At 38.6% G+C, this 26,819-nt stretch overlaps 1 protein-coding gene across 11 annotated transcripts in view; it reads left to right on the forward strand.

The window, feature by feature from the left end:
* The window catches only part of GPBP1 (GC-rich promoter binding protein 1), a 42,722-nt gene extending 16,170 nt beyond the window's left edge, over window positions 1-26,552 (forward strand). For 2 of the 11 annotated variants that reach the window (XR_005255258.1, XR_005255260.1), the window contains 13 exons: window positions 492-665; window positions 1,855-1,940; window positions 2,615-2,733; window positions 6,681-6,804; window positions 7,281-7,504; window positions 8,142-8,208; window positions 10,259-10,443; window positions 11,369-11,509; window positions 11,952-12,116; window positions 17,614-17,798; window positions 21,134-21,236; window positions 21,858-22,206; window positions 22,293-22,428. Coding sequence is in view for 3 of the 11 variants with exons in the window: in XM_038124465.1 (XP_037980393.1) it covers window positions 2,681-2,733; window positions 6,656-6,804; window positions 7,281-7,504; window positions 8,142-8,208; window positions 10,259-10,443; window positions 11,369-11,509; window positions 11,952-12,116; window positions 17,614-17,798; window positions 21,134-21,236; window positions 22,293-22,451 (1,431 nt within the window). In the remaining 8 variants the exon portion in view is untranslated. Of the gene's footprint in view, window positions 1-491; window positions 666-1,854; window positions 1,941-2,614; window positions 2,734-6,655; window positions 6,805-7,280; window positions 7,505-8,141; window positions 8,209-10,258; window positions 10,444-11,368; window positions 11,510-11,951; window positions 12,117-17,613; window positions 17,799-18,416; window positions 18,996-21,133; window positions 21,237-21,857; window positions 22,207-22,292 lie in introns of those variants that run through there. The other 9 variants (XR_005255259.1, XR_005255262.1, XR_005255264.1 and 6 more) reach the window with 6 other exon arrangements.
* Window positions 26,553-26,819: the final 267 nt, after the last annotated feature.

Raw genomic sequence — 26,819 nt, forward strand, 5'->3', positions numbered from 1 at the left:
AAAGTGTTAAAATATCTTTTCCTGACCTGCCCTTTGTTTCCCAGTTTAATTATGGCTGGGATATTTGTGCCCATTCAAAGTTAGAAGGGTTTAATAATGAAAGAACTCTCTGTTCCCATGTCTAATTGCTAGACCAGGCATACGTACAATTAGGTGAAAGAAAATGTTTTCTTGACTTTGGTGTGGAGTATCCACAGGAGTTGTTTTTCATGTTAATGCTTAACTGCAAACCTCCCTAGTTTGGTCAGGTAGTGTTCTAGAAATACTTCTGTGCTTTTTTTCTTGCTGTTTTTTGTTAAAACTATTTGGAAGAATTAGCCCTAAAAGTTTTTTATGGGTTTATTGAAACTTACGTATATATTCTGTTGCTGACTTGGCTCTGAGTATTGTGTAGTTTTGGCCCAGATCTCTGTCCTTACCATTTAAGTTTATTTCTTTCTAAGAAAAAGACTGACTCATCTGAAAGAGCAGCACTATCAAAATTTTTTCAGAGCTTTTTTAGGTGAGAACATGAGGAAGACTTGAATCTGCTTCTAGAAAAATTTTTGCATGAAGAAATAGGCAGCCAGTGTCAGTGAGCTGTGGGAAAAGGTCTTTTTGCAAAACACTTTTTCCAGTCCTTGGATACTTGGTGATCACCCAGTCTTTTGTGCAAAGGATAAAAGGTAAGTATGTTACTGGGTTAATAACAAACTCTTCTTGTGGCAGTTGCATAAATAATGTTAGGAAGCTTGCCTAGTTTTCTAAAAACAGTAAGATAAATCTATTAAGCTGCATTGTTAGTAGATTTTCTGTCCTGTAATTAATAGCTGATACACCAATAATTTGGTGATACTTTGTGGAATCTTTATATTCTTACTTGGTATAAACCTAATCTTACTCATTTTTTTCAGACTGTAAGTGCCTTAGTCTGAAGACTGTTGTTGTTGTGTCAATCTTTCAGTACCAAAAATCTGTCTTGATAATTTCTGAAGATATCATGATTCTTCTGCTTGAAGATGAGAACTGTGTCTAAGTGAAGGGGAATAAACTTTTTTCTTGCTGGAATCTGCTCAAATTTATTGTTTCTAAATTTAACATCTCTTGGTTCATTTGTAAACACATGCCCTTTTGTATACTGTTGCTGAATGGGATATATCAGTTAAAATGAACAAGGTTCGTTTTAGAAAGAGAAACCATTTCTGTGATGGTTCACTGACTCTCAGAATTTTGTTCATTTATATTTATATATTTATTTGTTCAATTTTACTAGTTTGATATAACTGGAAATACTTAGAAAATTTCTGTGGATTTTTTGTTGAAGTTGGTGTTGGAGTGAGTTGAATGACTTCAGCAGAGTAATTTAAAGTTAGTTATTTGGGTGAGCATAGCTTTAACCTTGTCTCTATTTAACTGTAGTAATTGTACATCCTACCTTACAGTTTATGGTATTGGATGTACCCAAAAACTTAGATGTGAGCTCACGTCATTAAAAACAAACAGCAGCTCAACTAAGTACAGTTTTACACTGAGTTAAATCTAACAGATCTCTTAGACTTCCTTTTGGAAGCTGGAACAGTCTTGTCTGTCGATGGAAATCTGCAGTAGCCTGCAATATTCTGATTCAGGCCAGAGAAAGACCATAATTATGAGTTACCAAGTTCAGATTCCACATCTCTTACTAATACATTACAGCAGCCATAGATGAAAGTGAATTATATCTGTGCTCAATAACAGATTTGCACTCTGCTGTGCAGAGATATGGACTTTTATTTGGTCCTCCCTATAGAATGTGTGTGGGTGTTTGTTATGTTTTCACTAGCTGGATTTTGAATAGCTTGTATATCATACTTAAAAAATTTTTTCTGTGACTAGCTGCAGAGCATGATTTGGTTGCCGTCATATAATTCAGGAAGTGTTTAATCCATTTCTTTCCTGTCTCTGCTACAGATCAGCTTCAGGTAATATAGTTCACATTACGTTGCGTTCTTGTGCTTATTGAGAAATATTTTCTTACCTGTGGGAAGAGTGTAGGGTAGAAAAAGTATTTGTGAGTCTTAATCATAAACCATAACATTCTTTGGCCCATTTTCAAACTAGAGAATTTTACTGGATTTTACTGGACACTCTGGACACATACACTCTGTTCCATTGAAGCTAGAGACGTTGTGAGGTTTGTGATGAACCCAAGTATGTAGGTTTTTCATAAGGAACTTTCATATGGCCACTGAGACTAACTGTTAGGGGTTAATTAAAAAAATCAGCTTCTAGGAAGATAATAAAATAGCTTACCAAGTCTCTTCTAGATAGTACCAGCATGTATTTCAGCAAGCTAGCTTTGCCATAGTGTTCTTGATCAGACCTTACACAAGATGCTTCATCCCATTTATAGGAAGAAATAAAGAAATGTTACATGTATATTTTCATAATTCGTGTGATATATTTGATTTATGTGACACTTTAGTAATAAAAACACAGATTTGATGCTGTAAATGGTATGATGATAGTTAGATTCTAAATCAGATCTGCGAGGAAAATAGTATGGGAAAACAGAAGGGAAATACTGAACAAAAGACAAGAAGTGTAACCCCTTGTAACATAAGCATCTGAAAGGACTTTTTTCTTCTGATTACAGGGACTTGCCATGAGGTGCTAAGCCTTTTTTCATTGATTTGGAGAGACTGGACCTAAATGGCGCAGCATGACTTTGCTCCGGCTTGGCTTAATTTTCCTACTCCACCATCATCAACAAAGGTATGTTTTGTATTGTTGTTTTAAAAAGGCACTCTCATTATTAGGGAAATGTAAATCTCATAGCTTCAATCACAGTAAGAATGCCAGTCTCTTCATGAATACTGTGATGACAGATGACTCTACTAGAGTTTTTTGCTTGAGCAGCTTAGTTCATGGAGAGAAGCACATATCTGACCTTGGCTGGGGTTCATTTAAGATTGCCTTCTTCAAGTGTTTAAAATTAATTATTGTGTTCCAGGCTAGAAGTACCAAGAACAGAGCATGTACTCGATGTTCTTGCTTCTGATTTTTAATTGTCCTGTAAATTTTAAGGGAGTATTATTCTGTCATCCAAGTGATTAAAACTGTGCTTTTTTAGACTTTCTGAAATGGCTCTGCAGTTGATGGTGGAATGCTTGTTGCTACTGGTGGAGTGTGGTACTTTCATACTGTTAGGCATCTTTGCTCTGATTGTTTCATTTAGACTACTGTAACTTTATGTAATGGGACAGCTTGGAAATGGGGGGTAATAATCTCTTTTATTTGTTAGAATTAGTAAATACTCCTGGAAGTCTTGAGTATGTTTATCTCAGAAATGTTTTTTCTACTCTTTCTTAATTTGGGCAAATGCAGAAGCAGAGTCAGCAGTGGATATTAAAATTCCTGTTATCTGCTTCCCTATTTGTAGAAATATTCCCTATTCATAATAATAGAAATATTCCCTATTTCATAATAATAGCTTGAATTCAATATTTATATCTGCTGCTATGAGAATTGCTTTGCTTTTGTTTAATATATAAATTTTGTGCAGTCTTTCACCTCCATGGAAAATGCTTAGCCTTGAGAAATGGCAATAGGCTTGTGGTATTGTTAAATGCACAGATAGATGGCAGTGTTAATTGTGTTCCTAATGCTTTGTTTCTATATGTCTACACAAACATAAATACGTTTTTTTTAGTCAGGTCATTGAATGTCTTTATTGAAATCGCTCTGTTTATGTCTCTTCTACCCTGTCCTAGCTAGATTCTTTGTTTAGTATAGTCTGTTTCTGGGGACATAAAGCCTATCTGTTCCAGGATATATAGTATCTGAAAATCCAAATTAAGAAGCAGTCTCGTTGTTTTCATTCTCTATGATTTCTGATGCATTCAACTCTTTTGATCTGATTTTTTTTTCAATGTAATATGTTTTAAATTGGAAAAGTATTTGGAGCTTAATTGATATGTTGTCACAATTGCAAAACAATCTTCACTACATATTTAGAGAGTCTGCTGCAAGAGCTTCACCTGCATGCTTTATGTGCCAATGTAGCAGGATAAAACAAGGTTCAGAAGTACTCTAGCACCACTAGAATATCTGAGGTATGGGTTGTATTTGTCACCTCATTTCTGAATTGTGTGAAATTTTGTTGCAACTGTATTTTTCCTGTTCTCTTCCATGATTATTTGCCTCATGGAGTTTAGTTAGATTTTCTTCTCTGTCAGAAACTCCGTGTTGTATGTTTTACTCTGTTGTAATATTTGTGTGTTGTTGTTGGAATACACCTTATTTCCCTGTATTAACTGCTCCCTCAATGACGAGTGTTCTGTGATACACAGCGCATTTGGATTTTAAGTGCTTGAAAAGTCTGTTTGTAGTTCATAGTTTACAGAATATTCAAGACTTGTGATTCCTCCACAAGACAGGTCGCAAGCGTTGTGGCTCCCTGTCCCCTCTATACTTATTTTCTGCTGTATGTCAAAAAAGCAGATGAGAACAGCAGGTAAGAGGGATATAGATGAAGAGGAAGAGGTGAGGACAGCAAAGGTATCTCATGTTTCAGGCAGAATGGAGCTGGGGTGAGGCTATGGTATCAACAACATTTAGACACTTTAAACATTTGAGAAGTAGAAACTGAGCTCTGCTTGGTCAATTTTTATACTCCTGAAGTGTAGTCACTTTCAGGGCTTACACCTACAGGACCTGGTTTTCCCCTTGAGCCCTTGATAGCTGATATGTTTTTCTCTGCATAGCTCAAGGCTGGCATCATAGAAATCTGCTGCCAGAAAACTGATTGTGAATGAGCTTTTTAATGTGACATGCAGATTGTGGCTTGATTGAAATCCGTCTCATCTATTGCTTCTGATTTCCATTTAACAGCAAGCTTTTCTCATCTCTCTGTCAACTACACAGCAAAATCCACCTAAATAGGTGTGTATCTGTCACTCAGGGGGTTTTGTTCAGGTCTGGAGCTAATGTGTTTGTGTCAGTGCAGTGTTACAGATGGGCAGGTGGAATGGGAAGGTGTTGTGAATGGTGAAGCCATTTTTGGACATCGACAGAACTTTTAAGTATTGCTGTGGAGAGGGTATGGGAACATTGCAGGTGGATAAAGTAAATTTTACAAGTTCTCTTCTTGTTAAGCAGTTAGACTTCCTGTATTTCTTAAAATGTATGCTATTCCTATCCCTTTTTCTTGATTGGCTGAAGTGAGTCAGATAATTTCTCAACTTACAGAAGTTGCCAATAAATTTCCTTTTGATTACAAAGCTTACTGTAATCTCTGCCTCAGGAGGCTTCATAGGAGGGTATCTCCATCATGTGGGGAAAATGCAAACTGCATGATCTTTGCACACTGTTCAGAAGCATCAGATTCCTTATAGCATGCACAACTCAAACACAATAAATAAAATGCTGTCAGTTATACTTTGTAAAAATGTTGATTGTTTTGAAGTTAATGCAAAAAAAAAGAAAGTTGAATTCCAAAAGCAATCTTAAGAGGTTGTTGTACGTAAATGAACACATGAAGGATCTTTTAAAATTTCACCTAAGATTGGCAGATCTAGTGCTTTCTGAAATTTTTGGCAGCTCAGTCAAAATCTGTTTATGGATTTTCTTTCATTAAAATATTTAGATTAATTTGGTATTTTTTGAAGTACTTTTATTTTAACAATTTTTTGCAGTGTTCAGGTTTTGTATATTTGGCTCTGTTCATTTGTACTCTCTACATTTGGCTTCTAAAAATTGACAATCTAAAAATACCTGCTTTGGTTTTTAAATATACACTTATTTGAGTTTTAATTTTAAGTAGTGAATATTGAACAGCACCTTGAGCTCTACAGGGGCATTTTCCATAGAGCTTTGGGTATCTTTTTTTGTGTGTGTGATTTCCTATGTGGGTTAGGTGGGAAGAAGGAAGTAATTTTAAAGGTACCCCCAGAGAGGAATTACAAGAAGTTATAGGTTGTGTAAGGAAAGATGTTATTTGGTTTAATCCCTTTAGGTATGAATTCTAGTCAGGATGTGGTTTGATTTCTTGGTGCTATTCTCAAGATTTTAGTTTACTACTTCCTACTGATATATTAAAATTTTATTTATTTAAAATTTCTCTAATGTGTGCTTATAAACTGAAAATTTGAAGTATCTTTGTGAATCTGGACACTTCTGATTCTAGATTTTATTACAATTTCATGACTACTTGTATTTGCCTTTTTAAGTTGTAATGACAAGATTAATGAATTAGGCTTTGTTGGGGTATAGCTGCCTCGGGTGGAAGGGATTCCTTGCTTTCTATGGAATGCCTGTATGTAGTCTCTGAAAATCCAGATTAAGATCCCAGACTTCTTCTTGGCCTTCCAAATTGTGATCTTCTGTCCCTTCTTACCTTTTTAAAAATTTTTTCTTCTGCTGCAACACAAGTCACTTGTGCTCTGTTTTGCTGCCAAAACAAAGTAGACACTTCCTACCTTGTGTCACAGGCATGTGACTTAAGTGCTGTTTCAGTGTCCTGGAGCAGAAGATGCAGCTTCCACTTTGTTAGCTTGAGAGATGGTGACACAGCTTTGCATGTGAGGACTGCTGCATTGTCTGTCATTCAAAGTTCTTGTAAGAATGAACTATATATACCATGAACAATGTGTATGTTACAGTTCTGATGATTAAGTTGTTATTAATCAGATCTCAGGTCTACCACTTATGCTCCTTTGCAGTCATCACTGAATTTTGAGAAACATTCTGAAAATTTTTCATGGACAGAGAATCGTTATGAAGCAAATCGCAGAAGACACAATTCTTCGGAAGGGTTTGATCCTAACAGTGGAAGGCCCAATGGAGGTATAATTTATGGAACACTGTGAATATGTTTGTGCCATTTCTTTGTAGCACTAGCTAGGAAGGAATTCTGATGATGACAGTTCATGTGTACTAAATTCTTTTTCTGCAAAGAGAGGTAATAGAAAGACACATCTGGGAGAGGTTGTGAGCGCTAAGGGTTGGTTAAAGTAACATGATTCCAGGTGAATTTCTCTCTTGAGTAGAATAAGAGTGTTGAGTTAATACCCTAGCCAGCAGCATATAAGTGAGTAGCCAGAAAAAGAGGTTGACTTGTTGTAGCATTGGCTGGCTATTTTCTCTCTGGCACTGTTTTGTGAGATCCTTCCCTGCTGCTTATGCGAATGAAAACTTGTTTCATATGCTACCATATCCCAGTGTATAGAGATTGTGATTTAACTTTTTAAACAATTCTGCAGAGTAAAATATTATTTTAAAATGCTTTGTAATTACATTTATTTAAAATTTAAAAATCCAAGGACACTTTGGGCGAAAAGAGAGAAATGGTTGGCGTTCACAAGGCAGAAATGGTCCAGAAAATACAAACCAGCGTGGAGGGTACCATGGTGGAGGTTCCCGTATTCGTAGCAGCACCTTCCATTGTGGAAAAGGCCAGGGACTGCATGAAAACAGTGTACTTGATAATGAAACCCGCAAAAAGGAAGACAAAGAAGTACCCAACCAGTTTGAGGCTGAGGATTTTGTAAGTAAATTGTAATTACAATTAAAAAGGTTTCACTTTGTCTGCAAGTACCATTTTGTCCATTACAAGTCACTTCATGAGATTTCACCAGTTTCAGATCATCATGTAAGGAATTTTCTGTCAGTGAGGGAGTGTTAGTAGTTTGTCCAATAACTTGTTTCTCATTTTATATCCAGATTTTTCACTGTGTGTTTATTATTGTTACTTGTGTATTTAAGTGAAACTACAGTTGTATTCCCATCTGCTGTGGTATGTGTATGTAATAAATTCTACGCAGTTACCTTATTGGAATCTGAAGTAGTAACAAAGTAATTTTCATGCCTGTGGTCTTGTGAGCTCTCATACTTGAACCTTGAACCTACAGTTTGGATGTGAGGGGAAGGGTGATCTTACTCTTTGAAGAAACATGCATTGCTGTTTTTTTTATTTCTCTGCTGCTGTCATGTAGTGGCATTGGCTGCTGCCTGAGATATTTTGTTGGAGAAGAGAAACAAGTGAGCATTGTCCTGTTTGGTTCATGGGGGAGGCGTTTAGTCTGTCAGCAGAGGTCATGCTGCTGGTGTTATTGTTATTGTCTAGTTCATTCATCCCACAATTCAAGGGTTATTTTTTTAATAATGACAAAACCTTCTTTCAGCCATCTTTAAACCCTGAATATGAGAGGGAACCAAACCAGAATAAATCTCTAGCTGCAAGTGTGTGGGGTGAGTATTTTTGATGTTTTTAAATGCAAAAACATAGCAGAGATCTGAAGTTGTTTTATTTGAAACACAAGTTTTGGGGTTTTTTTTTGTTTGTTTGGTTTTTTTTTAATTATAAAGGTATAGATTGAGAAGACCTCAATATTATTACACTGTAGGTATATTTTTGTTAAAGGATAACACTTCCTTATGAGTATCAGTCAGCTAGTTTGTAGATACCACCACAACTAATATTCTTTCCCAGAACAAGTATGACATCTTGACATCATTTTTTTGTAAAGATGTCAGGAAATGTTCACTTTTATTTTCAAGAGGAAGTGCAATGAAAATTGGTCACCTAAATTGGTGGTATTGATTGCTAGCTGAAGGCTTTGTAAAATGTGTTGGAAGAATTTGGAGAGAAACCTGGAAGAGCTGGAAGAGTAGGTTAGCTTGCAGAGATTTAAAGTCTCTTTCTGGAAGCAAATGTCTTATGCTGTTGTTTGTGTGACAAATACAGTCCTGAGCATGGGCATTGAGCACACCTGTAGTTAGGATTGTTTTCTCATCCTCACCTAGTTGTTTGGCTATCACTTTACAATTCTAATGGGCTTTATGTAGTCAATTGTTTACCCCTAAGAAGGTGATAGCGTTAGATGGCAGGGGTTTTAAAGTAAATATACTCAAAATAAGAACATTCCTTTTTATTTAAAAAAAATTAATTAAACATGAAAACTTCTACATGTCTACTTAAACTACTGCTAATACTGAGATTTTAAAGGTATTTTAATTTGCTGATTCTTCTTCTTATACTTAACCAGTATTTTTTGCATACTAAAGTAATATTAGATATAAGCCAACCTCTCAATATAGATATCTAATTGCTGTAAACCTTTACAGCATCATAAATAATTGGACAGCTTTCTGGTTTTATGTTGTTAGCAGCTTTCATGTGATAATCTATCTTTCAATAAAAGAGTCTTGTTTTGTAATTGAAAAACTGAGGGCTGTTATTATTTCCTTTAGAACGAAAAAATATTAAGGATAGAGGAGTGTTACAATCCCTTCTAATATCTGTTAAAAATGTAGGCATCTCTTAGATTCCATTTTACCTTGTGTATATGTGATGGGAGCCTGTAAATATTATGAAAAATCTTGTCATGAGGTTTAATAAGAATGCAGTTTACAGTTATGATAACTATTTTGTAGCATCTACCTGCTAAACAAAGCAAAAGTCATGTATTCTTTTAAGATAGAGTTTGTTGCTTTTTTTTTAAACAGAGGATATAGTGACTATGTGAAGTAGAACTGCTTGCAGGGAGAGGAGATAATGCTTGAAAAGGCTCTTAATGTTGGAATGCATGTACAAAAAATATATTTTTTTACTTTTTGAAAATTTTAGAACTGTTTTTAATGGATGATCCTTAATACTGCTTAATGGCAGTTTCTCTACTTTTGATGGCTGACTGTATGCCTCCTAATTTGTTCTTGAGTGAACATGGAAATTTTGTCCTGTTACGTCCATCTGAAGCATGGAGCTAGAGAAACTGGTCATTGCCATGGTCTAATGTACAGTGCACATCTTGTCTCATGTTTATAGAAACTCAGTGCAGAGCTCTAAACTGAGCTGTTAATAAATATATAACTAATTATTCTTTAGGAAATCTTAAGTGGAATATGAAAGCCATAAACTCTTTTGAAGTTTGAGTAACTATCAACAACTAACAGTATCTTGATTGTAGAATTGCTATGCAGGAGTCTCTAGAAGTGTCTATCAGGTTTCTTTGAAGAATGTATTTTCTTTCAAAAAGTGCAATTCCTGCATTGCCAAGTGAAATATTTTTAAAATGATGACTGTAGAAAATGGAACAGAACCTGTGTTTTTCCAGGTTTGCAGTATGTTATTTGTGGAACTAATACTGATTTGAGTTCCTGATTTATGCCTGTTTGGTCTGGATCATATGGCTGTCCAGTACCTTATGAACTAAAAACTAGTGAGTTGTGTACGCAGGCACACACACACACACACACACACACTTATCTATATACATACACACTTCTTTTTTTCTTCCAGGGTACCCTTTAAATCCTAAATCTAGATCTCAGAGAATGCTGGTCATTAAAAAAGGCAGTACAAAAGAACTGCGGATATCTGGATTCTCAGTAGCGGGAAGTCTTCACTCACAGCCAGTAAGGAATGGAACTGGCACAAGTGTCTATAAAGGATTAGTCCCCAAACCTGTCACTCCACCTGCAAAGGTGAGTATTGGATACCAGTGTTACAAAAAACATGCCTAGAAAAATCATGCTGTAATTCTCAATGTGTTTGTTTCGTCCCTGAGAATACTGTTCCTATTTTATCATATATTCAACACTCGCAAAATGCAACACACCCCAAAAATTAATAGAAACAACTTTTTTTGCATTTTTATTTTATAATTATAATTTAGTCTGTCTTTGCTTCTCATCTACTGCTTTTGAGAAGTGGAGCAGCTGTACAGATGAGAGTAAAAACAGTGTCTTAAACTTATGCAATAGCAGTTCCTTTTGTATATATGATTTCAACAGAACAAAATTAGCTACGTTGTGGAGAGGCATAGTCAGCATAATAATATCTTCAGAATTTATCCCAGTTATAGACAGAGATGACATTATAACCTAGTAGTGTTATTCTGGTCCCTTTCCAAATGCAACTTTCTATATGCATAATTACAGACTATTCTGAGTTGGAAGGGATCCACAAGAATCACCAAGTCTAGCTCTTAAGTGAATGGTCCATATGGACTTAAAACCCACGACCCTGGCATTATCATCACCAGGCTATAACCAACGGAGCTATTCTCACTGGTTTCATTTCTGTTTTTTTGTTTCAGGAATTTAGTTCTTAACTCTGTAACAATTTGAATCTAAAATAATGGTGTTGAAGTCCAATATTTCATTTTCAATACCTCAAATATGAGGATCTTAATTGTTTTGAAATTTATTTTTTATATAAACAGCATGAACAGTATTTATGAGCAGATGAATTGCTCATAAACAGCCTCTTTTCCACAAGAAAACAGATGTTTGCACTACATTAAGGTTGCAGTTACGATTTGCTTTTGCTTAATAATTTTTTTGAAGATTCTTGAAAGAATCCTTTTGTAGTTAATGACTCTTTACATCTCTTTATTCTTCTGTCTAGCCCACACAGTGGAAAAGCCAGGCAAAAGAAAATAAACTTGGGAATGCATTTCCTCATGAATCTGCATATGGTGTTGGCAGTTTCAGTCCTTTCAAATCAGCTGTCAAGGCATTTTCTGTAACAGAAAATTCAATGAAAGAGGTAAAGTAGTAGCTGTAGTTAAATTTACAAAACATTTAATTTGCTTAAGTGAGGATGGGCAGTAAATTTTATAAAGAATTGTATGAAATATGTTTTTTTTGGAACTCAACATGCGGGAAAGGTAGAATGCACATCACTGGCTGCAGTTTCCTTTGTAGGTTTGATTTAGAATAAAAATCCACATTAGAAAATACAACCTGATACATTTAGACTTCAAAACTGCTAAAGGTATGACATGTTTCAGAAGGCCCGCTGTTCACTAGCAGTGCTACATAAACCTGCTTCTCTGGGTTTACATCTACAAACTGTTTATACCAAAATGCAGACTGTCCCTCTACTTTTGACTGTGAATATATGCGAAACCTCAAAGAACAGATAGCTGTGTCTTTAATTAAAAGAACACACTTCTAACATTCTTTCTTTTTCTGACTTCCTTCTCTAGTGTAATCGGTCAAATTCTTCATCCCCTGTTGACAAATCTGGTCAGCTTCGTTTAACAAAATTGACAAGAATGCGGACTGATAAGAAGAGTGAATTTTTGAAAGCATTGAAAAAAGACAGAGTGAAAGAGGAACATGAAGATGAGAATCATGATAGACAAGAGAAGGTAGTTTTGTTAATACTTACTGTAGATCCAGTAGGTTTCAGACAAACTATAAACTACTTCTTATTTTGCTGTAAATAGCTGTTAAGTAATGGTCTTGGATCCCTAAATGAAGGAAAGGAATTACCTTTTGATGAATTTGAAAACACTGTTCCAAGTACTACTCTTCCTCCAGTGCTGCTTTGTAGTTTCTTTTCTGCAATATCTGTTAGTGCATGTTCATGACTTAAGTACTTGTGTGTCTTTAGCAACAATAAAAAGGATAAATTAGGCTTAGTTTACTAACTTAATCATACATGACTTTGTTGGAAATGACCTTTGAGATTGAGTCCAACCATTAACAGTACTGTCAAGTCTGCAAGTAAACCATGTATTCAAGTGTCACATCTAAATGGTTTTTAAATATGTCCAGAGACGGTGACTTAGCCACTTCCCTGGACAGCTCATTCCAGTGCTTGACTACGCTTCCTGTGGTAGAAAGTCTTCCTGTGAAGGTCTTCCTGGTGTCAAATCTGAATCTTCCCAACACAACTTGAGGCCATTTCTTGTGTCCTGTCACGGTGTTGGCCAACCCCCACCTGGCCACAACCTCCTTTCAGGCAGTGATAGAGAGTGATAAGGTCTCCCCTGAGCCTCCTTTTCTCCAGGATAAACACCCCCAGCTCCCTCAGCTGCTCCTCACAGGAACTGTGCTCCAGACCCTGCCCCAGCTCCATTGCCCTTCTCTGCACTCTCTCCAGCTCCTCAGTGTCTTTCCTGCAGTGAGGGCCCAGAGCTGGACACAGCACTCGAGGTGTGGCCTCACCAGTGCCCAGCACAGGGGGACAATCCCTGCCCTGCTCCTGCTGGCCCCACCACTGCTGATCCAGGCCAGGATGCCATTGGCCTTCTTGGCCACCTGGGCACACCCTGGCTCATGTTCAGCTGCTGTCACCAGCACCCCCAGGTCCCTTTCCAGCCACTCTGTCCCAGCCTGTGGCACTGCCTGGGGTTGTTGTGACCCAAGGGCAGGACCCGGCACTTGCCTTGTTGAACCTCACACCACTCGCCTTGTACCCATGATCCAGCCTGTCCAGATCCCTCTGCAGAGCCTTCCTGTCCTTCCAGCAGAATTCCCACCCATTTTGGTGTCACCTGTAAACTGACTGCGGTGCACTTGTCAAATCATTGATAAAGTGGTCATTAGTGAGCCCTAGGGAGCCCGCCGTGACTGGCCACCAGCTGAAGAAAGCTCCACTCAACACCACCCTCTGAGCTCAGTCATCTAGGCAGTTTTTAACCAGTGAGGAGTGCCCCTGTCCAAAGCATGGGCTGCCAGCTTCTGCAAATTCTCTGGGATACTGTGTCAAAGAAAGTCTTTATTGATGTTCAAGCAGAAAACACCCACAACCATTTCTTCATCCTCTGAGCAGTTGCCTGGTCATAGAAGGAGATCAGGTTGGCCAAGCAGGGCCTCTCTTTCCCAAACCTGTGCTGGCTGGGCCTGATCCCCTGGTTGTCCTGTATGTGCCGGGTGATGGCACTCATACTGATCTGCCCCATGACCTTCCTTGGTACTATGGCGAGTCTGACATGCCTGTAGTTCCCTGGAATCTCCTTCCAATACTTTTTGCAAGTGATTGTCACATTGTGAATCAGTGAGGAGCAAGGGGTGGAGCTACCTGTGTGTGAGGCTGATGGTAAGATTGTTGAGCATGTGAGTGGATTGCCATTGTGAAACAGTGAGGAGCAAGGGGTGGAGCTTGTTCTTTATTGGACAAGGAGGGAACTTAGTATCTACAGATGAGGAGAAGGCCGAAGTGCTTAATGCCTACTTTGCCTCAGTTTCTAGTGGGAAGATGACTTGCCTTCAAGACACCCACCTGCCAGGGCTGGTTGATGGTGTCAGGGAGCAGAATGGTCCCCCCATTATCCAAGAGGAGGCAGTCAACTACTGAAATGCTTGGATGTTCATAAATCTATAGGACCAGACGGGATCCACCCCAGGCTAATGAGAGAGCTGGCAGATGAGCTTGCAAAGCCACTCTCCAGCATTTACCAACAGTCCTGGCTCACTGGAGAGGTTCCGGATGACTGGAAGCTGGCCAATGTGACACCCATTCACAAAAGGGGTGCAAAGGAGGATCCTGGTAATTACAGACCAGTCAGCCTGACCTCAGTGGCAGGCAAAATAATGGAACAGTTTATATTGAGTGTCATCACACAGAATTTACAGGATGGCCAGGGTATCAGACCCAGTCAGCATGGATTTAGGAGGGGTAGGTGATGTTTAACCAACCTGGTCACCTTTTATGACCAGGTAACCCGCCTAGTGGATGCAGGGAAGGCTGTAGATGTTGTTTATTTGGATTTCAGCAAGGCCTTTGACACTGTCTCCCACTGCACACTCCTAGATAAGCTGGCAGCCTGTGGCTTGGACAGGAGCACTCTGTGCTGGGTTAGGAACTGGCTGGATGGCCGAGCCCAGAGAGTGGTGGTGAATGGTGCTGCATCCAGCTGGAGGCCAGTCACCAGTGGTGTCCCTCAGGGGTCTGTGCTGGGACCAGTTCTGTTTAATATTTTTATTGATGACATGGATGAGGGTTTAGAGTCTTTCAGTAGTAAATTTGCAGCTGACACTGAGCTGGGAGCGTGTGTTGATCTGTTAGAGGGACGGAGGGCTTTGCAGAGGGACTTGGAACGGTTGGATGGATGGGCGGAATCTAATGGGATGAAGTTCAATAAGTCCAAGGGCCGAGTCCTGCACTTTGGCCACAATAACCCCCTGTAGCGTTACAGGCTGGGGACGGTGTGGCTGGACAGTGCTCAGGTGGAAAGGGACCTGGGAGTGCTGGTTGACAGTCGGCTGAACACGAGCCAGCAGTGAGCCCAGGTGGCCAAGAAGGCCAGTGGCATCCTGGCCAGTATGAGGAATAGTGTGGCCAGCAGGAGCAGGGAGGTCACCCTTCCCCTGTGCTCGGCACTGGTGAGGCCACACCTTGAGTATTGTGTCCAGTTCTGGGCCCCTCAGTTTGGGAAGGACGTTGAGACACTTGAGTGCGTCCAGAGGAGAGCGAGGCTGGTGAGGGGCTTGGAACACAAGCCATATGAAGAACGACTGAGGGAGCTGGGGTTGTTTAGCCTGGAGAAAAGGAGACTCAGAGGTGACCTTATCACTCTCTTCAACTTCCTGAAGGGTGGCTCTGGTGAGCTGGGGGTCGGTCTCCTTCTCCGGGCAACAGCAGACAGAACAAGAGGACACAGTCTCAAGCTGCGCCAAGGGAGATACAGGCTAGAATTAAGGAGGAAGTTTTTCACAGAAAGAGTGTCAAATACTGGAATGGTCTGCCCAGGGTGGTGGTGGAGTCACCGTCCCTGGATGTGTTTAAAAAAAGACTGGATGTGGCACTTGGTGCCATGATCTAGTTGAGATGTTGGAACATGGGTTGGACTCGATGACCTTAAAGGTCTCTTCAACCTAGAAATTCTGTGATTCTGTGATTTGCCAGCCTCCAGTTGCCTGGGACCTCTGGTAATCCAGGGCTGCTGGTAAATGATGGAAAGTATCTCAGTGAACTGCCAGCTCCCTCTAAACTCCTGCGTGAATCCCACCTCATCCCAGCAGACTTGTGGAGGGCAATGTTTCATACCCTGAAACATGTTTCATATCCTAGAAAACAAAAAAGTTTGTTCTGCTTCTCAAACCATTTCTTTTCTAATTAGTGTTTAGGTAGCCAGAAGTTCTCTAGTCTAATCATAGGTGCAATAGCTCAATATATACATAAACTGCTGGTTCTAACTAATTGAGAACTTGAAGGCCTGTAATGGCTGTATGTAACATGCATCAGGTTTCTTTCAGTCTGAATTGATTTATGCAGTGTTTTATTGATACTAGAGAATATTTGTGTCAAATGCTACCAGCCGCCAAGTTATCATACAAGTTATCATAGTCCAAGTGAAGTATTTTATTAATCAGAATGAGGTTATTATAAGCCTGTTTGCTGTAAATGAGCGGTTTAAGATGTCTTGTTAAAACATAAAATCCCATAAATTAGAAATCAGCCAAATAAACAAGTGATTTTGAGGAAGTGATATTAGGCTTCTGAGACAGTAAAAAGGAAACAGTGCCAGTGTACATTGCTCATAAAAGTGAGACTGACATTACTGACCCTGATCCTATTTCAGGCAAAATGCAGTTTGCTGTAATGGGACTGTGTAACTTAGCTGTATGTGTGAGCTAAGAAAAGCGTACATATTTTCTTTTCCTTAGGTATTCTGTGACTGAGTACCCGGAGATGGATATTGGGGATAGCTTTGTTCATGTGTTCAGGAAATAGACAAAGATTTTGTTTTAAAATTAGAAAGATCTTAGGAACCATCTAGAGATTCAGAGTTGTGAGATAATGAGGCAAATTGTACTCAGCAGCTGAATCACACTTGGAAGAAGCTGTTTTGCCCTGTATATTAGAACTGCTTAGTAAATTTATAATTTTTTCTTGGTATTATGTGATATATACTTCAGGCATATAATGTAATAGTAGCTGAATGTATGTTTATTGGGATATGTGTTCTTAATAATATCTTGCTGACTGTTCTAATATTTCTGAAAGCAGACAACATGTGAGTGGGAGGGAAATGATGGTGGTGTGGATCCTGTGCTCTGAAGTATGATTTCTTACAGGTGCAAAAGATTGCATTTTTTCCTCCTGCTATGGGTAACGCTGTTGTATGCCCAGTTTAGGGATTTTGTTATTGAGAAGGTTTTAACTAGATAATGATTGTACTCTTCTTTGTTTTTACAGTTGGTAAGATTTCTGAGGCTGTTTGGCTCATTCATAAATATGAATTACAGGTTGCTGAATGAGTAGAGTAGAAAGAAATACCTCATGTTTATAGACTAAAGACCTTTTAATCTTTGAGTGAACCTGAACAGTCAGCTTTGTAAATACATTTTCTTCCTGATTTGAATTTAATGTCTAGTAATTTACAGTTGCTGTTCACAACAGCCTGAGAAGCTGGGGTTGAATGCATGTGTGTAAGTGAGCTTGTCTGAATTTAAAGAGCAGTATGCAATGTTTCTGAATTCATGACAGAGAATTTGCTCTTTGAGATATGGGTGTTATGACCTGTCCCTTAGACTAAGTAAACTTGAAAAGTCATATACTTTCAGACTTCTGCCACGTACAGCTGTGATATTTAATTAGGAACAATAAAAATTCAACAGTCTGTTATCAGCTGAAGTACATTTGAATGTGTAAAACTTTGCAGAAAAAAAAATTGGGGAAGAGCATGTGAGATGCTTTCTGCATTACTTAATCAATAGCATATCTTAGGAATTCTGTAGCATGGAGGTACTGCAAATGCCAGAAGGGTGGACAGAATTACCTGTGAAGTACAGCGTCTCTCCATTTAAACTTAATTTAAACTAAACAGAACTACTGAATTGCAGCACTTCTGGATATTTACTTGTGGATGGAATTAACTTTTACGTTTTGTAATGTAAAATTATTTTTGTGTTTAGGATGATGAGTCCTTCAGCTTGCATAACAGCAACAGTCCTCATCGTGAGAGAGATGTAAACCGAAACTTTGAAAATGAGATTCCGCAGGAGAACGGCAATGCTTCAGTTACACCTCAGCAGATCATTCAGACTTCAGCTTTCCCTCAGGCAAATGTTCTTTCAAGCTCGCTTGAGGCAGAGCATAGGTATGTACTGTACAAAACATAGAGTGTTCCTTCATGGTAACTGAGCATGTTCATAAATTCTTACTAGTTCAGAAATCAGAATCTGAAAACCGAGAAAACATAAAATGTTTCTTGAGTAAAATTTATCTTTTAGACATGCACTAATTTAACATGAGATACACTTTGTTTCCTAGACCTGTGTACTGACTTACATCCAATTTTTAAGTAAAAAAAGTTTATTTCTTAATAAAGAATATAGCAAACTACATAGTGACTTTATCTCTCTGATTTTGGTCTAGGTGTCTGGTAGGAACAATGCATGTAATTGCTGTTTCTATTAAAAATATTTTAAATGCTGCATTTTATATAACACTTCAGTGAGCTTTTCATCGTTATTAAAGTAGGTAATTATTTTTGTAGCTGACTTGTTGACACTATTAGTGATATCATAAGACAGTCCACTGAAAGGTGAGAAAATAATTTCATGAAAGGGATTAAAACAATTCTATTATACCAGTAATCCAACTGCAGTAGCATTTGGTAGATATGAGAATGATGCTGCTGGATAATCACAACCCAGTCTTCTGTCAGATTCTTATGGTTTGGACAGATTTTTTTTTTTTTTTTTTTTGGTGATAGAATCTATGCACTGGACTAGACAACTCTTCATTTTGTAGTGCCTGTAGAAGAAACTTTCATTTCCTCTTACTCCTCCTGAGTATGAAGAGTACAAAGCACTCTGCTCTGTTCCTTTTTCCCCACCATTGGTAACATCAGTGCCATAAGTGACACCAGGTGAGATGAGTTGTGTCACTGGAGTGTTGTGGATGGTGGCAGGCTCCTCAGGAGGCACAGACAGCAGGAGAGGTGGGGGAGTGGTGTTGTATCTAATGGATGGGGTGGAATATATGGAGCTTGTGGCTGGTGATGGTATGGTTAAGGGCCTCTGGGTAAGGATTAAGGAGCAAACAGAAAAAGCAGATGTCATTGTTGGAGTCCACTGTAGGCCACTCACCCAGGATGATGACACTGACTGTCCTTTACGGAGCTAAGGAACACCTCTAAATCAATTGCTGCTGTCCTAATGGGGGACTTCAACTTGCCAGGTATTAATTTGGAATACCAAAAGTGGAAAATGGTGCTTGCCATTGTAGGGAGAAAATCTGTGACTTTAAGAAAGAATGTTCTTCATCCAGGGGATAGTTGGGCACTGGAACAGGATTCCCAGGAGTGTGATCACAATACCAAGCCTGACAGAGTTCAAGAAGTGTTTGGGCAGTATTCTCAGTCACAGGGTGTGATTCTTGGGGTCGTTCTGTTCAGGACCAGGAGTTGGATGCCACGTTCCTTGTGGGTCCCTTTCAGGATATTGTGGGAGTCTGTTAAATCTGTGGCCACCACTAGAGGCTCATGATTTTTTGACTGGCAGATGGGAGTCAAATCTAACTCTTAGTTTTTCAATTCAAATTACTTTTAGGTAGCTTTGTTAGGGTTTCTGGGGAAATGTCTTTCTTTTGTGGTATCCCAGGGAGGCTGTGTGTCCATACTGCCACAGTGCTTTGGCTGTGAGCTCAGTACACATGTGGACAACGTTATGGTTAACCTTTTTGAGGTAAATTGCACTATGGGTCATCACCTTAGCTTCCAGGTTACTTTGGCATACCTAGTCAAAGTATTGGCACATTTGATAGAAAAGGGCTTCCTTCCTGCTGGGGAGGTTTCCAAAGTGCAGCAATCCTGTTGGTATCAAGTTGGCTAATCCAAAGTAATTTTTTATGTAGTTCATACTTCTAACCATTCTAGAATGGTGTCAGTATAAAGGGACAGTGGTGCTGCTAACATTACAGAATGTTGCTTTAGTTAGCTATTTCCCTAAAATATTAACAGAAGCTCTGTAACTATTTATTTCACTGAATGCAATGCTTATGTCTGAGGTTGCTTGCAGTAAAACTTAAGCTCAGCTATCACTGAACTGCATTTAGCATTGTGTTTTTCTGTACAATGTATTCTCTCAGAGTTTTGGATGATTTGCGTGTATTTTTACTGCATCCTGATGATTTGATTGTTCCTGCCTGTTATGCTTTCTGATTTGGTCCAAATGCAACAGGGGAAACACTTTCCATTTCTGTTACTGTCCTACTGACTTCTTTTTTTTTAAGCAGAGTAGTGCTTTTCTCCTTCTACAATTCCAGGCTTTTGTTACGGTTCTAAAAATGGTCATTGGTGGCTTTGGTTCCCTGCACATTTGCCCCGTGCACATCTACTGTATTGGAATATAGAGTTCTCTGTGGGGAGGATTGTGTTGACAGACATTTTTTGCTTGTATCTGCCTGAGTGAAGTGCCTGGTATATGATGTCAGCTCTGAGTTTGTCTTACTATTTTAATATATTCACTGTTTTTTAGCTCTTAAGTGTCAGCTCTGGCATACATTTAAAAAACCTCTTTGTTTTTTGTAAAATAGCTTTAGTCTGCTTTAGTGTTTAAAGTCAAAAGATACCTGGTTTAACTGAAGAAGGTGCTAATCCTTTTGGAAAAAACTTTGCAGCAAGCAAACTTAATAAGTTCATTGTTAAATGTCACGATATCTTCACCCTCAGATAACCCCTGTTTTCATACCATCTTCAAATGTTAAACCACTTTCTTCCTGCTCTGATACTGCCATTCTTCTTTAGGAACTAGTCATAACATGCTGATTATTGCATCTTTGTATATCTCAAGCTTAGTTACGAGAGGAGTCTTTCTTCTCCTCATTTCTTCCCCTTATCCCAAAATCCACTCCTAGCTGTTAAAGCTGAAAAACCAGCATTTGCTGTTGGCAGAGACTCAATTGTAAAGAAGCCTGACATGGCTCTTGACATTACCATGTGGTATAAAAAAGAAATTACATGAGGCCATTGCATCCTGAATTGGTTTCCATCGAGGGACACCACCAATATTCCTTATGCTGTGCTCTGATTTGTTATTCAGGAAAACCTGCAGAGTCCCTCAGTGTGTCTTTGTCCCTTCATACTGTTTTCAGGGGAGTAAATACATTGCTGCTTCACTGACAGTTTTAAATTATGTTAAGAAAACACATTCTTACTGTTCTGACACAGATCTCTTGCCTTAGAATGAAGGTATAGTTTTTAGTACATGTGATGGTAGAATAGGGTCATCTTTGAGGGATCTGAGAACTCAGCTTCTGTGCTTTACAAGACTTTACAAGACTTTGAACTTACATAAGAGTTTGTTTAAAAAAAATACCGGCTGATGAATCAATGCATTTGTTACAGGTCTTCAGACATTTATGTAGGCAGAACTTGAAATATTTGAGTGTGTGTAGCAAATTCCTAATGTTGTCCTTCTTAATTTAAAGGTTGTTAAAGGAGATGGGCTGGCAGGAAGACAGTGAAAATGATGAAACATATGCTCCACTAACTGAGGATGAGATGAGGGAGTTTCAAGTCATTAGTGAACAGGTAAGACGAAGTTAATTTTCCATTATAAACCTGTAGTTGGTTACCCTAGATGCCTTCTTTGAGGAGGATCTGCAGTAATTTTGATCATTAAGAATGTTGCTGTTTCAATACCTATTCAGTACTGTGCTTTTGGAAGTATAGTTGTTTCAAAAAAATCAGGTACCAATGTTGACTGTTGTTCAGGCCTATTCACAAAGTATTAAGGGAAGGGTAGGGCATACTTCTGGGTAGTTTAAGCTGAGCCTAGGGAAAGAGTCTTCTTTCAAGGTTTTTGTGCAGTTTCCATGCTGCTCTGAGAGCTGCACTTTCTTTTTTGGGAATCGAGAGACATTTAATTTACTAGTAACAAAGTATGAAAAGGTAATCTAGACTTGATATTTCCTCCTTTTTTTTTTTAAATTTTTTTTTTTAAATTAGGAGTGTTGAGTATAACTGGTGGGGTCAGTGAGAAAGAGTCAGAAATGAGAATAGTGTGTGGTACTAAATCTGAACATTTGGTAATTCCAATATTATTTGAAATATTAATAATTTAATATTGGAATATTAAACTTTCAAGTGCTTGTCTTAGCGCACACATTCTGCATGATACTGAAAATGCAATAATTCCTTTCTTTTTTGCAGAATCAGCTGTTTCCTTGCTTCAGTGTCTTTGACTTTCCAATTGCTGAGATACCCATTCCTCTCTGCAGCATCTCTTCCGGGCCCCTTCCCTATTGCCCCTTGCCCTTCTTAGCACTGATGTTTGCAGCACTGTGGGAAAGGGGACTGGATTGCAGGGAGAGACCATTTGGGAGAAAGGATCTCTGGGGCAAGATGTGTGGGGACATGGGTGAGAGCAGGGTGAGCTCTCATTGACTGCAGGAGTTCAGCACAACTGGAGACACAGGTGGCTGGCCAGAGGTGAAGGCTCGCAGGGGAGTTACCCTTTCTGTGTACATTTGAAAAGCTGTGGATCCAGCGTAGCCCAGAGGTGAAGATGCAAAGAGTACTGAATTGCAACAGATTGTTATGTTTGGCATTTTCTTTCTCTAAATGTGTCATGTTTTCACATTTCAGTTACAAAAAAATGGCCTTCGGAAAAACGGCATTTTGAAAAATGCCCTCATCTGTAATTTTAAATTTAGCTCCTGGAAAAACAGCACTTTCAAACCTGCTCTGGAGAATGAGGATTCTGAGACAAGCAGCAGTGATACATCAGATGATGATGATGTGTGAAGACTTCTGTAACACCTGTAGAAGTCCATTTGTTCTTGTGAAGATTTGGGGATGTTTTGTCCAAAAACAAAAATTTTCATTTATGTAGTAACATGCCCACTACAGGAAGAATAATGGGACTTTGAAAGAAGCAAGGAATATTTTGTTGGGTGTGTTGAAAATCATTATAAGTTCTCTGTAAACGAATGTTGTAGAATGAGGCCTTGTGTTGACCCAGCGTTGACTTCCATCAGTGAAGCATTTCTGACTAGCAATGTGACAATGTTACAAATCAGACTTTCTCACTTAATAATAAAAGCAAAGAATTGTGTAATGTCTTGCAAAGCTTCTGTCTTAAAATGTCTAAGGAAAAAAAGGGCAGCTTGACACAGTGTTTTGTTTGCCAAGTAATTTTTTTTTCTTACAGTGGAAATCAATGAGTCCACTTTGTATGCAAAAAGGGCAATGTAGCGTGTTGGCTAAAATGAGCGAAGTGCACTAAAACTCTTCCTTAACTGAGTTGTTGAACTGTTCTACAAATAACTGCTCTTTAGCCATTTGTTTTGTTGTCGTTGTTATTAATGGCAAAACACCCTGATGTTACAGTTCCAAATTTCTAGAATTAACTTTAAATTGAAAGCTTTAACGGGTATAGCAAGACTCTTATTCTCACAGTGACTTGTGGGAAAATAAGCAGTTTGGTTTTACTATTCAACATGTGGAAAAATCATTACACTGACTGGGTTTGTCCAGTACATGGGAAATAATTACAGAGTATTGTCTCAGTGCATAGCATCACAGTATTGTTTTTAAAACGGCTAAGTTTGTTTGCATTTTTATTACATGGACTCTGTTAGCAATGCAGTTGTGCATTTCAGTGCAAGGTAAAAATATTTTCATCACCAGATTTTGCTTTTATAGCAGCAGAAGTATATGTGTGCAATAACCACCTTACTCAGTGTAAGACTTTTTCTTTATGATCTCACATTTAAAAACCAATATTGTATTATTTATAGTTTTATTTGGTTTATTTTAGTTCTTTAAATGTTCTGCACAGTTGTACAAGCTGTGTAACATTAATTCATAAGCACAACTGCTCTTGGGGATGTCACATACGTTTACAATATAGCACATATATATATGTGTGTATATATATATATATATATAGACACTTCCCTGTCAAGATGTTTTTGAATTCTGCTACTTCTTATAGTAAATTATTTGCAGTTTAGAACTTGAAAGCAGAAATACTTACTAAGTTGAGATTCTGTCCATATTTAAGAAAATACTTCTTTTATAAGGTGGATTCAATTTTGGGCCAAAGTTGGTATGTTTCTCTTTTTTATTTATTGTTAATTTAAATCGGTATTTGTTTTCAAGAGGTCAGTTTTTGTATTAGAAGAGGCTTGCAAATGTTGATGTAGTTAATTTTGGCATGGTGTATTGAAATACTCCATTTCAAATCTCCATTTAAGAGGATAAAAATGTTTCTTTTTTAAAAAGAAAAGTGCCATATCTGTAACGATGTTTGCTACCTGCATGCCTTACACACCTTATTCTTTTCCCTTTCCTGAATTTTTTTTACTGACTTTGAGACATGGGTGTAGTTTGTTCACTTTTTGGTTTTCACATACTGTAAACAGGATCTTCTACCTATCTTAATTATATAGTGATATGTGGATGCACTGTTTTAGTAGTATGTGAAAATGTTTTTTTCCTTGGCATTTCTCAAAGTGAGATGTAGGCTTTCCCCCCTTCTTTATTCAGTTTTATGTTATTTCAGTCACCTCAGTAATTAACTCTCTGAGAAGTTAATGTAATTACAGAAGAGCTGCGTTAAAATTGTATAGACTTTGGAAATTTACAAGTTGCAATTGAGAAAATTCTCTTTAGAGGAAGTAGGAGTACTAGTCATATTTGGTACTTCTTCTTTGCTAGTTTGTATCTTGAAACTGGTAAGGGAAGCACTGATTGTAATGAGCTGGTAGCAGGAATAGGGCAGTGGTTTTGCTTTGTAGAGTGAAACACTTTTATAGCCTTCATAACTTCTGTGTGTGGTTTCTTTCTCCTCTTGTGTCTGCTGATACTTGTGGATTAATTTCTGGTAGGTTCTACCAGTTCAGAGTCCCCCTCAGAAGGGACCCTCAGAAGTCTGTGTGGCCCCTGGCTTAAGTGGTTATCTGTCTGCTGTGTTACTTCTCTTCGCCCTTCACAGCAGTGTGGGAATGGGTGAGATTTTATATTTCCACTGAGGAACTGTATTCCCTTATGTTATATTTGCTTATGACAAAGCTGAGTAGAGTATCTGTCATCTTCTGTGTCACCTTAAGAAATTCTTAGTCACTTACTGTGGGAACTTTTACTTTTTTATTTTCCGGTAAAATGTCACTCAAAACAATGTTTGGTTTTTGTAGTATCCTTCCATAAAATGTATGAGAGCATTTTATTGTATGGTTCCTCTTCCTTTTTTTCAGTGCTTGATGATGTAGAGAAGAACAAAATTGGATTCTCTAGTATTTAACAATGCAACTTTATCCATCTTTGACTTTGTTCCTTTTCCAGGGCAATTTAATAGTGCATTGGCCTTTTTGTTCTCTCATATGTAAACCATGATCCAATCCCAGAATAAGTCCTCTCTTGTTTTTCTGCTTGAGCAGGTGTCTGCATTAAAGGATTGAGGAATTGGCGACAAAGCTTGCCCATTTCCTTAGTGGGTGCCAGTAAGCTTTGGAGATAGTTTGTCAGTGCTGGGTTGACAGAGCTTGACTTCAGTGGTGGTAACCACAGGTGGCTGCATGCAGACATGATTTGAAGTCACATTTCTCTTCCTGGTTTTATTGTTGGAGAACCATGTATTATTCCTGGTTCCCTGTTCCAACCATCTTCAAAAGCAAACAGTAGTGATCAGTCACTCACTGGTTTTTCTGATCTGTGTTGATGGAGAATGTGCACTCTGCCTGCTGCTGGCATGGAGGGTGCCTGAGTTTATGGTGGGGAGCTGGGGATCCTTCACGTCATCCAGAAAGACCAGAGGCCTCCCTCACTGGCTTGTACGGGGCCTTTCTCTCTTAAGGTGTAAGAGAAGCTAGTTGTCTTTGTGGAAAAGAGTGTTAAAACTACAGTAAAGTTGTGCACTGATTCATGTTGGACCCTGTCAAGTGTCTGAACAAGATTTTAATGGTCATCTCAGTCTTTGAGAAATGTTACCAAGTGTGAGTGAAGGAAATTAATTTTTATTCTTCTGTGCAGTTGCCTGTGAGGGAAAACACCCGCTTGATTTGAGATGGGAACTTCAACTTTAGTGTTTCTTTTTAAAAGACTATCTATTTTTCAGTAAATGCTTTTGAACTAGTGGCTGCTAGAAACTGGAAGTAGAGTTTAGTCAAGGATGCCTTTGTTTATCCATTTTCAGTTTGCTGCTAGGCAGCAGCTGAGGTAATTTACTCAGCTGCAGCTGACTTTTGATCTAAGGATTATTGCATTTGAGCACCAAGGGTTACTGGCTTATTAGGGTAATAAATGTGCTGACTAGCTGGTCATCTTTCCTCATGCTGTTGTTCTTGGTCATCAGTGAGTTTTATTGCAAACTGAATGAGGTTTGTTTTGTAGCTTGGATCACTCTGCAGCCTTCCTTAGAGGTACTTGGAAATGCATTTGCTAAACCAGCACTGGCGGTGATCTGCAAAGCATTCTGGCTCTGGATGGGGCACAGGATAGTGTCAAAAACTCTTCTCTCAGGAGATTTGCACTTCCTCAAGATATTTGTAAGCAAATTCTGGGGTCAGTCTCTCTTACTGGATTGCCATCTTGGAGAGATCTTCAGACTGAATAAAAACGCATTCCTTCAACCAGTGGGTCAGTGGCATTTACTGCTGAGTTCAATGTGTTCACTACAATCTGCTTACATCGTAGTCCCTTGTGCAGATCAGATCATCTGATGGATGTGGGAGGTCTCACAGTGCCTGTAGCAGCATGCATTCATTAAATTCCTGAAAAGATACCTGACAGTAAGCTTGCTTTGTAGACTTCATTCTTCTTGGATATTCTCAGTATGCAGCTATTTATTTCCCTGGCACTTGCATGTTTTTAATAAAGAAATGCTACTCCATACCTGAAGAACAAGTGGTTATTTAGTTTTGTCTTCTATGCAGATGAAAGATACAGCTTAGACGTGAAAGAGTATTTTTGGTAAGTGATGATTGCTGATGTCCAGTCAGGCATCTACATAACAGACTGATGGAGCTTGGGTCAATATGGGAGGGCTTGAGTTTCCCTTAGGAGATGTGGGGAGAGAACTCTTTCTGTGAGTGGTAAGCAAGGCACTACTAAGTTTCAGCTTAGGAAGCAAAGGGAAACAAACACCTCTCATTCTGCCAGGAAGTGTCAGAT

The sequence above is a fragment of the Motacilla alba genome, chromosome Z (genome assembly GCF_015832195.1).
Source record: "Motacilla alba alba isolate MOTALB_02 chromosome Z, Motacilla_alba_V1.0_pri, whole genome shotgun sequence".
NCBI classification, from domain to species: Eukaryota; Metazoa; Chordata; class Aves; order Passeriformes; family Motacillidae; genus Motacilla; species Motacilla alba.